Source organism: Engystomops pustulosus, chromosome 10, assembly GCF_040894005.1.
Source record: "Engystomops pustulosus chromosome 10, aEngPut4.maternal, whole genome shotgun sequence".
Lineage (NCBI taxonomy): Eukaryota > Metazoa > Chordata > Amphibia > Anura > Leptodactylidae > Engystomops > Engystomops pustulosus.
Window position 1 is genome coordinate 38,137,777 of NC_092420.1, and position 12,978 is coordinate 38,150,754.

The 12,978-nt window shown below is 42.7% G+C and overlaps 1 protein-coding gene across 3 annotated transcripts in view; it reads left to right on the forward strand.

Annotated features, from left to right (window-relative positions):
- Positions 1-12,978, forward strand: part of GORAB (golgin, RAB6 interacting) — a 209,491-nt gene that overhangs the window by 182,542 nt on the left and 13,971 nt on the right. For all 3 annotated transcript variants that reach the window (XM_072129197.1, XM_072129195.1, XM_072129196.1), the window contains exons 2-3: positions 6,409-6,751; positions 12,600-12,701. In XM_072129197.1, coding sequence (XP_071985298.1) covers positions 6,495-6,751; positions 12,600-12,701 — 359 coding nt within the window. In that variant the 5' untranslated portion in view covers positions 6,409-6,494. The remainder of the gene's footprint in view (positions 1-6,408; positions 6,752-12,599; positions 12,702-12,978) is intronic.

A 12,978-nucleotide genomic window follows, 5' to 3' on the forward strand; every position in this document is an offset into this window, starting at 1 on the left:
AATAGCGATTTTCTGTATTTTCAGAATTGACTATTTTGGGGATAAATCGAGTTTTGAATGAAATTTTACATTTTCAAATGTGCACCCCTCAAACTATCAGAAACAGCTGATTGTTAACCCCTTGTGATCTTAATAGTAATGAAATCAAAATGGAGGTGAAATTTAGAATGGTCAAATTGTGTCGGTTATACGTTCATTTAGCCCTAAAATTTACACATTTCCAAAAGATAAAAAGAGAAAACCCACCATACAATTTGTTCTGCAATTTCCCCCGAGTACAGAGACCCCCCACATGTGGCCGTGACTTGTTTTATGGGCGCGAGGCGCAGAAGGGAAGGACCGCCCTGCAGCTGCCAGGATTTTAGTTTCCTCATTGGCCCCTTTAGTAGGTTATAATATTTTCGCTTTTTCGTTATTGGGGCCATGTGATGGCATTTTTTTTGCGGGATGAGATGCTTTTTCCAGTGTTACCATTTTGGGGTTGTTATCACCTATTGTTGAAAATTTAGAACTTTTTTTTGAGGGCAGGAGTAGAAAACAATCAATTCTGTATTGAATTTTTTCCTTTTTTTTCCTGTTCACCGTATAGTCTAATAATCATGTAATCAATAATCTAGTTTATTCTATGGGTCGATACGATTACGGGGATACCAGACATGAATATTTTTTCTTACCTCTTACTAAATTTCCAAATAAAACCCTAATATGGGAAAAACCTATCATTTTTCCATTGCCGTCTTCCAAGTGGCATAACATTTGTACTTTTTTGGCTACGGAGTTGGTTGATGGCTTGTTTTTGTGGGAGATGTTGTACTTTGCAACAGTATCATTCTGGAGTACATATGTTTTTTGAACATATTTTTTTGAATGGTTTTTTGGGATTCAATAGAAAAAATAATAATTTTTTTTTAACGGCATTCATCGTGCCGGTTAAATAATTATTTTCTGTTATTCAACGGGTTGTTACGGACGTGGTGATACTATATATGTGGGGTTTATGTTATGATTTAGACTTTTGTTAGCGTTATATTTCTCTTTATATGTTATGGGGCTTATGGGTATTTTTTGTGATTTATTACTTTATTTTTTATTGAAAAACTTTTTTTTTTTTTTACTACTCCCACCATGGGACATGAACAAGCAATCATCTGATTGCTTGTTCATGATAATACTCCGCAATACTCATGTATTGCAGGGTATTAGCAGTGTCAGTCTATGTACATGCATAGGCTGACACTGTGCCTGAAAGATGACATCACAGACGCCATCTTACAGGCACTGCCTTCAGGCATCTCTGGGGTCCCGATCGGACCCCAGAGATGTCATAGCAACGATCGGTGCTCCCCCAAAAATGGTTCGGGGGGGGGGGGGGGCGTTCGTGGGGGCAAGACCCCCCAAAGGTATGTTAAATGCTGGCTATTAGACGCATTAATAAAATAATAATAATTCTTTATTTATATAGCGCACACAGATTACGCAGCGCTGCACAAAGCATGTCAAACTGGTCCCTGTCCCCATGGGGCTCACAATCTAAACAGCCTAACAGTATGTTTTGGAGTGTGGGAGGAAACCGGAGGAAACCCACGCAAACACGGACAGAACATACAAACTCTTTGCAGATGTTGACCTGAGTGGGATTTGAACCCAGGACCCCAGTGCTGCAAGGCAGAAGTGCTACTCACTCCGCCACCGTGCCGCCCTATTGTGACAGCACTAAATTCTCTACTTAACAAGTTTGCGGCCGTACATACGTCCCCCTACAGTCGTGTGAATGTAGCCTTAGTTCGAGACCTGATGATGTTGTTCTTTAACTCCTTAAGCCTATTTTGGCCCCCTGGACACAAGCCCATTTTTCAAATCTGCTCTGTTTCAGTATAAGTGGTTATAGCTTTGGAATGCTTTAACATAATCCAGGGGAGAATGTTTTCTCGTGACATATTGTACTGTATATTGTGCATATTGTATTGTTAATTAGTTTAAAAATTTGGATGATATCTTTTGTGTTTTAGTTATGAAAAAAATGGAAATTTAGCAAACATTTAGAAAAATTCTTCATGTTCTAAATTTTCTACTTTTGAAGAAGATGGTCAATATAATTAATTTATAACTTACATTTCCCAAATGTCTGCTTTATGTTGGCATGGTTTTTAAGATTCCACATGTTTTACTAGAATGTTATGAGGCCTAGAATTTGGGTGCATTTTTCACATTTTTTGGAAAATCTACAAAACCTGTATTTAGAGGGACCTGCTCAAGTTTCAATTGAATGTGAGAGGCCTAAAAAATAGCAGGAATACAGTGTTTCCCTCAAAATAAGACAGTGTCTTCTATTAAATTTTGCTCCTAAAGAGTCACTAGGTCTTATTTTGATGGGATGACTTATTCTTCCATGTGGAAGAATTTACATTTATTCTTGTACAAAAAAATGTACATTTGCAATATACTGTAGCCATGCCAAGACATACATCATGACCATCTGAATTCCATCAAGAAAGTCTAGTGACTATTTGGGATACCCCATTCTTGTGATCCCTGGGTCTGGAAGATAACAGTTTTTAGGAGAACCTCTTAACAAATAACTGCATGTTCAGCTATTGTCATTTATCTACTGTGAAACATGGATTGTATAGTGGACTTGTTACATGAACCAGGCTCTGTTCTGGGGATGGGAATCCATGCAGTCCCTCAAGAACACCTTGGTGTACTATAATTATGTTTCTAGCCACCATACCATATGCCAAACATGTTTCCATGAATTAGCTCTAAAGGCAAGTTTATGTATACACATTTTTAAGTGTAGCTTTCTCAAGGAAAAAATGAAAAACCGTATATACTCGTGTATAAGCCGAGTTTTTCAGCACAAAAAATGTGCTGAAAAACCTTGCCTCGGCTTATACACGAGTCAATGATAAAAGAAAATAAATTAATACTCACCCTCCGGTGTCCCCAATGTTCCTCCCAGTCCCTGTCGCGGCTCCCGGCGGCTTCTTCACTCTTCACTCTTCTCTGGCCGGGAGATTGCGCTGGCCGTCGCGCACTGTGATGCGATGCTGTCGCCGCGGATGACGTCATCAGCGGCGACAGCGCGGCATCACAGTGTGCGACGGCCAGCGCGATCTCCCGGCCAGAGAAGAGTGAAGAAGCTGCCGGGAGCCGCGATGGGGATCGGAAGCCGCCGGGAGCCACGACGAACATCGGGACAACGGAGGGTGAGTATTACGTTTATTTCTTTATCTGTATACTAATAGGGGCTGCTGTATACTACTGAGGGCAGACTGTATACTGATGGGGGCAGGCTGTATATTACTGGGGACAAGCTGTATACTACTGGGGGCTGTGCTGTGTACTACTGGGGGCTGTGCTGTGTACCACTGGGGGCTGTGCTGTGTACCACTGGGGGCTGTGCTGTGTACCACTGGGGGCTGTGCTGTGTACCACTGGGGGCTGTGCTGTGTACCACTGGGGGCTGTGCTGTGTACCACTGGGGGCTGTGCTGTGTACCACTGGGGGCTGTGCTGTGTACTACTGGAGGGCAGGCTGTATACTACACCCTCGGCTTATACTCGAGTCAATAGGTTTTCCCAGTTTTCGGTGGTAAAATTAGGGGTCTCGGCTTATACTCGAGTATATACGGTAGTGGCATCTGGACAATGCTTGTAATTAGACTCACACCAACTCAAAAGAAAAGTTGATCTGCACACTACGATAAATAAATAAATGTTTAGGTCTTACCGGTCTTCAGGAGGCAGGACTTGTATCAATAGTAGTATGAGGGGAGAAGGAAAGAAACAGTCGCTAATGCACCAGGTCGGGAATCAGTTGTCAGCAATGCTCCTAGTTGCCCCTATGTCTACAATGTCCCTAACTCCTGGGACAGTCCTGGGTGTCCCTAGTAAAAGGAGCCCTAGTATGCCCTATGAAGTTAAATCCGGACACGTTTCCAGGTCCAGTGTTACATGGGCCCTTTATTAGGGGATCAAATACCTCTTATAAACATGTGGTCGCAAATTGGTGCACAGTGGTCAAATATACTAAGACAATGGTGTACTGGTACTGGTGTACAGCACTGGTCAGTAGTCGACCCAGGGATTTTAAGCATTCCCGGTACTCTCTAGATGCCGCCTCCACTGCGCCTAACCCCGCCCACTCAGCAGCGCAGGTGGGAGAGGTGAAAGTGACGTACAGCCTCCAATCATATTGAAAATACCACTCACTGCGGTGACAAGTGAGTGTACGTTATCAAATACTGTCTACCTCCCACATGCACCGTGTCCTCGATCCAGCGGGAGATGCCGTTATGGCACGCAATAGGACCGGAAGTGACATCACTTCCCTTGCACCCGCCCCAAAAACACCTCCAATGACCCGTCAGCACCTTCAGCGAAGACCCGTCCACGGGGGATTGCACAGAGCTGACGTAGGGTTGCTTAGCAACCCTAGAATGCCATGAAGAGATCACGGAAAAATTCTGAGAGTGCCAATACAATGGGCATCCAGCAATCCATTTGAACACTCAGAATGATTTGGTTTAGGCTGAAACATTTAAACGCATTTAGGAGGCCAAGTACATATTTGTGGGGAGTACGCAGGGGAAGCAGCTCATTACGAAGCATGTAAATGTCAGGTCCTCATTCAGATCCTTTGGAGCGATCGTGTCACATTCACAAATCCACTAAGTTCTCTCTGAAGGATAGATCGATCCCCCCGGGGCTTGGCATCACCCCTTCAATGCCCATGAACCGTATTGCATCCAAATTGCCACCATGAACTATGTTCATGTGGCGAGCTAAAGGGGTGTCCCTATTATTAGTGATGTCAGCTAAGTGGGCACCAATCCTGCACCTAAGTTGGAGTTTGTATTCAAGCCTACAACGACACGCTGTCCTGTAAATACTGCCACATGATCTGCAATTGATAAAGGAACGGCTGTAGTATGCCCTACCTGTAACATTATCCTTACATTTTTTGTACACCTCCATGACCACATGTTCTACACAGCCACTACATTTATAGCTCCCATAGCTGTGTCATTGTAACAAAGTTGTGCATGGGGTGGTGAAATGGCTGTGAACCAATCTTTCTTTATAGGAACATCCACGTCTATAGGTAATCTGCGGTGTGGGGTCTATGGATTAATGTCCGGGTCCATACCTAGAATGTCCCAATGCTTTGTAAGAATCTGTCTCAGATCAGTGGAGTCACCACTAAAAGTAGTGACTACTCTGATATCTTTATTCCCATGTTGAGTGGTTGTAGTGTTATTTAAGAGAGTGGAACGTTCGCTCGTGATTGCCCTCTAGTAAGCCTTCTGTAGAATAAAATCCCGAAAGCCTTTTTCCCGAAATCTAAGGTGAAGGTCAGTCACCTGTTTTTGATTTCCTGACCCCTAGAGCAGTTGCATCTCAATCTAAGAAATTTCCCTGGGAGGATACTATGACGCAAGGGGCGTCACGACCTATATACGGTCGTACGCAACATACCATCAGAGCTTTTGGAAATCATTACAACAAGGAAAGGGAATTCATGCTCCTGTATCTTATAGGTGAACCTCAGGCCTATAGTATTAACACTAACCTCAAATTGGGCCTTTACTCTGCACCAGATAATAAAGATGTCATCAATATACCGTGCCCACATACTCCTATCCCTCTCAGATCGTAAGTCTCCAAAGACCATTGTTTCCTCCCACCAGCCCGGGAGCAAATTGGCATAGGCCGGCACGCATGGTCAACCCATGGCCGGGCCCCTGAGCTGGTGGGGCAAAAGGGCAAAATAGTGTACGTGTCCCTATATTTAAGAAGGTCATTAAACATAGATTTATAACTTCTGAGTCCATCACTACCACACTGCCCGATTTCAGATGGGTTGATTGTAATAGACCCATCATCCTCAAGACCTCTCAATACTTCCTGTTCAGATCTATTCAAATTACAGTGTAAATGTGAGGGCTGAAGCTCACTCAAGTCACCAATCACGTGATTTAAAAAAACATCAATAGGTAAAGTATCAACCAGAGGTGGTAACTGTGTGTTCTTTCTTTTATTGTGTATATGTTCCCTTATCAGACAGTGAAGTATCTTCAACAATTTCAAATAGCAAACAGACCACATACAAGAGATCAAGTGGAATGCCTTTACTTGTTTTCATATCTTTTATTTTATGAAATCTATTCCATTTTAGCTTCCTGGCGCATAGGTGTATATCCTTAACAGTCTAAAAGATGTTTACATGTCCGGTGGACAAAAGATAGCCCCTTATCTCGTCTGATGTCCATACACTCAGTGAATTTATCTCAATCTGGAAGGTAGAGTGGTTTGGGGGCCAGGTTGGGGTGCTTTGCTTCTCGCTGGACCATTAGAGCCAGAGTTGTATCTAAGTGTATCTTTCTTGATTTTTATATTTTAACAGAACTGCCAGACTCAAAGGACTCAGGGGCTTGTCCGCCTGAAGCTTATTTAAGTCGTCAACAGGTTCAAGTCAAAAAGGCTCCAGTTATGAAGATGGCTAAGCATGAAAAAGTAACTACAGCACACCAAGATCATTCCCTGTCTACGCAGAAGAATACATCATTGGGAGAACACCTGCCCAGTTCCTCCCACGTGCAAAAAAAAACAATTCAAGGAAAAACTAAACAACCAGTGATGGACAGTAAAGACGTGGCAAATGAATCTGTTCCTCCTGTGAAGACAAAAGAGGAATCTGCTAGTGTGAGGGCAAACGAGGATGAGCTGTCAAAAACAGAGGTGGAACTGTTAGTAATCTTATTTTTTTTTTTAAAAAAGATCTCGTGAGGTGCTACTACTGAAAATCCGGTTTACTCTTCCCCTGATCAATTGCATTTGCACTGTCACAGGACCATGACTCTTTTAATCCTGTTGGTATATTATGGCCCAAGCAGCTTTCACAAAAATATGAAAAATGCCATTTAAATGATTACAAACCGTATAAAAAGCGGAGAGGGTTCAGTATTACCAGAATTATGTACAGAGTGAATGCAAAGGGCAGAAAGAGCAGAAAAAAATCTGTGAGGTCAAGGTTCAGCCAGTAGCTCAAGAGCATTGAGAAATGTATGAGGCAGATGCCTTTTAAGAAAATTCTTCTGTTTGGATCCTTTGGATCATGCAGCCATAGGTACACATTTCAGTTCTCTGGCTCTTTAAGGACCTACTGTAGACCATAGCTTGCATTTTTGTGACCAATGTGAAGGAATTAATAGCCCCAATTGTCCCAAGACTGGAACTGTACTTGGCCACTGTAAGCGGGTCCATAAACTATCAGTGTTGAGTGTGTAATCTTTAGTTCTATTCTGTTCAAACAGGATCCATGGGGGAGATTTATCATTAAGCAGGATTTTGCGCAGATGTCTACCGTATTTTTCGGACTATAAGATGCACTGGACCATAAGATGCACATAGAGGAGGAAAAATAAGAAATTTTTTTTTCCCCCAAATAGTATGCTAAAATATTTAATGAGGTAACAGTAAAGTAACTGGGTGGTGCAGTGCAGCCATGTTTCTCTTTGGAGAGGGGCAGGGGCAAGCAGTGGTGACCCCCTGCTCCTCTCCCGGGCACCATTGTCTATCTTCAGATAGAATTATGCTGGCACGTCAGGGGGTCTCAAGAGTTACCGTGCTGTATAGGTATGAGTATATGTGACAATGGTCACAAGAGCTTACAATCTATGAGGAGGGGACACAGGAGGTGACAGTGCTTGTACATTGGTCACAAGAGCTTACAATCTATGAGGAGGAGGGGACACAGGAGGGGACAGTCATTGTACAATGGCCACAAGAGCTTACAATCTATGAGGAGGAGGGGACACAGGAGGTGACAGTGCTTGCACAATGATCACAAGAGCTTACAATCTATGAGGAGGAGGGGACACAGGAGATGACAGTGCTTATACAATGGTCACAAGGGCTTACAATCTATGAGGAGGAGGGGACACATGAGATGACAGTGCTTGTACAATGGCCACAAGAGCTTACAATCTATGAGGAGGAGGGGACACAGGAGATGACAGTGCTTATACAATGGTCACAAGGGCTTACAATCTATGAGGAGGAGGGGACACATGAGATGACAGTGCTTGTACAATGGCCACAAGAGCTTACAATCTATGAGGAGGAGGGGACACAGGAGATGACAGTGCTTATACAATGGTCACAAGGGCTTACAATCTATGAGGAGGAGGGGACACATGAGATGACAGTGCTTGTACAATGGCCACAAGAGCTTACAATCTATGAGGAGGAGGGGACACAGGAGGGGACAGTCATTGTACAATGGCCACAAGAGCTTACAATCTATGAGGAGGAGGGGACACAGGAGATGACAGTGCTTGCACAATGATCACAAGAGCTTACAATCTATGAGGAGGATGAGGGGCCACAGGAGGTAACAGTCCTTGTACAATGGCCACAAGAGCTTGGTCTGTGGGATAAAGTACCTTTACAAGACAGCAGCCACTACATACCAGGCAACAAGGGGTTAAGAGTGTGAGAGCAGAGACCTGGGGGAAGGGAGCACTTATCACTTATCTGATCCTGTAGTCCAGAGAGAAGTTACAGGTCAGACACTGCACACAGCTCTGTATAGGTTTCTCGAGCTGCTGGCAACCTTCATCTTCTCTCTTCCCTCTGAGCCTCCCGGGCTACTTACAAGCCGAGCAGGGATTGGCCAGAGTCCGTGCCTTTCTCCTCCCCCTCTCTCTCCACTGCTGCTGCGCTCCTGCTCTGCCACAAAGCTTTGTATCGGTGCCCTGTGGACTGCAGAGCTGGCAGAGCGCACGGGCTGCCGTCCTCCATTCCCTCCAGCAGTGGAGGGCTGAGAGGAGGAGAGGAGCGCAGCACTCAGCACAGCCGCTGTGCTTCACTGTGAAGTGCTGCGCTTACTGCCAGCATCAGCAGGCAGAGCGCAGCCGGGTGCCCTCCATTCCCTCCTGCAGCTACATCCGGACTATAAGACGCACCACTGTATTTTCCCCATTTCTGGGGGAAAAAAGTGCGTCTTATAGTCCAGAAAATACGGTATGTGTTAGACTGGCAGGTTTCCAACAGTCTCATTTATAGTCCGGTGTATGTGCAGTGTTAACCCCTTAAGGACGCAGCCATTTTGTAGCTTAAGGCTCAGCCCGATTTTTTTTTTTTTTTTTTTTTGATTCTGACATTGTTACTTATCAAAGCGATTCTGAGATTGTTTTTCCCCACATCTTGTACTTCATTTTAGTGGTAAATTTTGGCTGATAAGTTTTGCGTTTATTTACAAAAAATAGAAAAAATTATGAATTTTTTGAAAAATTTGCCATTTTCGAAATTCAAAATCATTGCGTTTTCAGGCAGATAGATTTACCACCTAAATTAATAGCTGAATAACATTTCCGATTTGTCGACTTTTTACATTTTTATAATTTTTGATATGTCTGGGTAAATTATTTTGATGTCACACAGCTTACAAATCGAATATCGCTTTTCCGGATTTTCAGAATTGACTATTTTGGGGATAAATACAGTTTTGAATGAAATTTTAGATATTTCGCATTAAAACCCCCCTATATAATCAACCAATTTTCAAATCTGCACCCCTCAAACTATCAGAAACAGCTTTTACGAAGATTGTTAACCCCTTGAGATCTTCATAGTAATTGAATCAAAATGGAGGTGAAATTTAGAATGGTCATATTGTTCCCTTATACGTTCATTTAGCCCTAAAATTTACACATTTCCAAAAGATAAAAAGAGAAAACCGACCATACAATTTGTTCTATAATTTCTCCTGAGTAGAGACCCCCGCATGTGGCCGTTACTTGTTTTACGGGCGCACAGCGAGGTGCAGAAGGGAAGGAGCGCCCTGCAGCTGCCAGTATTTTAGTTTTCACGTTGCCTCCTTTTGTAGGCTATAAAATTTTAGCTTTTGCATTATTGGGGCCATGTGACAGCATTTTTTTTGCGGGATGAGATGCTTTTTCCAGTGTTACCATTTTGGGGTTATCCCCTATTGTTGAAAATTTAGGAACTTTTTTTGGAGGGCAGGAGTAGAAAAGCATCAATTCTCTACTGGATTTTTGACTTTTTTTTTTGGTGTTCACAATTTAGCCTAATAATCATGTTATCTTTATTCTGTAGGTCTATACGATTACGGGGATACCATACATGAAATTTTTTTCTTATGTTTTACTAAATTTGCCAAATAAAACCCTAATGTGGGAAAAATCTATCATTTTTGTATTGCCGTCTTCCAAGCGGCATAACATTGTTATTTTTTTGGCTATGGAGCTGGTTGATAGCTTGTTTTTTGCGGAACATGTTGTACTTTGCACCAGTATCTGGAGTACGTAAGTTTTTTTGATCACTTTTTATAGCATTTTTTGTGGGATTGAATAGGTAAAAATCATAATCTTAAAGGGAACCTGTCACCAGGAGACCCATTTTTAGCGCTCCCCCAGTCCCCACAGAGCATAGTACATACACTGCCAAAGTGTTTTTGTATTAAAAATTGGTTTTACAGAAAAAAAGATATGTTATATTGTACCTTTCATTAGCATCTGCTGTGTGACTAGGCAGTTGCCTTTTGGGAGGGTCTGGAAAGGAGCAGCTTCCCCCCCACCCTTGGGGAACAGCTTCTCCATGTGACCTTTTCAAATATATGAAAACACCCATCACTGGGCTTAGCGACGCCCCCTGCTCCACTACAGCCAATCCCGAGTGTGGGGAGTTATTCATATATTTGAAAAGGTCACATGTTTCCCATGGGTGGGCGGGAACTGCTCCTTTCCAGCCCCTCCTAATTGGCAACTGCCTAGTCACACAGCAGATGCTAATGAAATGTACAATATAACATATCTTTTTTTCTGTAAAACCTATTTTTTATACAAAAACACTTTGACAGTGTATGTACTATGCTCTGTGGGGACTGGGGGAGTGCTAAAAATGGGTCTCCTGGTGACAGGTTCCCTTTAAGAAGGATTATAATAGGGCATTTATTGTGCGGGTTCAATAATTATTTACTGTTATTCTACGGATTGTTATGGACGCGGTGATACTATATATGTGGGGTTTGTGTTATGATTTAGACTTTTTTTTTGCATTGTATGTCTCTTTATATGTTTTGGGGCTTTTGGGCATTTTTATTGATTTACTTCTTTCTTTTTTAGTGAAAAACTTTTTTTTTTACTTTTACACTTTTTTTCTAGCATGGGACATGAACAAGCAATCATCTGATTGCTTGTTCATTATAATACTCTGCAATATTCATGTATTGCTGGGTATTAGCAGTGTCAGCCTATGCACTGTGATGCCACAGCAACGATCGTCGCCCCCTGAAAACAATTCGGGGGGCGATCGTGGGGGAAAGACTGCAGCATTTAACGGGTTAAGCACCCGCGATCAGAGCCCACTCTGACCGCGGGTGTTACACTGGGGTGCCGGCTATCAGTCACAGCCGGCACCCCGTGTTTTCCGATGCTGGTTCGGCTCAGATCTGGAGCTGAACCGGCATCGGCTCTGCACCCGATATATCGGACGCTGAGCTCTAAGTCACTGCACTCAGCGTCGGATATATCGAACGCAGAGCGGGAAGGGGTTAAATGCCTTCTGATGTGACCAGCCAGCTGCACCAGCCACACAAATGGAAGAGAAGGTACAAACTAACAGTGGGCTGCTGCTTTTTTGGATCTGGCTGATTTTGAAAATGGGGGGTAACTTGCACCGTCTTTTGTTTGTTTTTTTTTTTTGCCCAGAAATGTGAACGGTTCCCCCTTAATAGGGGGGAACTTAAACAGCTTTTTTTCCGGATACAAAATATGTTGTCCGTCTGTTTTCAAAATCAGACAGATACAAAAAAGCAGCAGCCTACCATAACTGAGTGGGGAAAGCCCAGGGTTGGGCTTTGGTTTGGATGCATTTCAAAAAACAACATGTGTCTTGTCTGTTTTACTCACTCCTCAGATCTTAGCCCCATCTGTGTGCTCATGTACAGCTCCTTCACAGAGGTCTCAGCCTGGTGAGATTACATCAGTGGGGCTGGGAGCAGCTGTACAGGGAGCACAAAGGTGGGGGCAAAGATCTGAGGAGTGATTAACACAGACAAGTTGTTTTTTGAAATGCATCCAAACCAAAGCCCAGCCCCTGTGACTACCCCAGGATTTTGTTCGGGTGCAAGGTAAGTTATAACGCACAATTATATTGTAATGTAAATGCTTATAAAAGGCAGAGAGGCATTTTTGCACTGCAGGTGTCATGGGCTTCTGCAAATTGTCTTTAGTAAAAATGAGATCCCTGGTGACAGATTCCCTTTAAGCACTTTGGTAGACCAATGATGCAAGAATGATGTCTGGTGCCTCTTTGTTGCCCGGTTTTTCCACCTACTGGGCAAGTGAGGTTATTTTGCCAGTATCCAAGCGTTTCAACACCCAGTGTTGTCAACAACAGGCAGTGTCAAATACAACAACCTCTTCTAATTAATTTATTAGTATTTGCATTTTATAGGTTATCATATTTGGCTACTGTAATAGTAAAGCATTTGATATTCTGTGCAGTATCTCACGTTGATTGTAATTTTTGATGCAAAACACTCGAAACTTTATTTTTATATATGAACAGGAAAGAGAAATCTCGTTTGGAACAACTTCAACTAGAGCAACGTTTAATGGAAGAGAAAAATAAACGCAAGAAAGCTCTACTTGCAAAGGCTATTGCTGAAAGGTGAGTTAAACTCTAGTTAAAACTTGTTTAACTGTAGCGCCACAGTGGAATTTGAGAATTACATATGCCCATTGAAATTAATTAGATGTCAAAGTAATGCACATAAAAAGAATCCTTAGCTACTCTCAGCTGTACAATGCAAGAAACTAATTAAAGGGGTTCTCCACTTTCGGGAAAATAATTTATATGGTTTGTGTAAGGCAAAGTTATACAATTTTCAAATATTTGTATCCATTCCGTGGGGTTTTCTAGATCTTTGGTTGCTGTCCTGCTATGG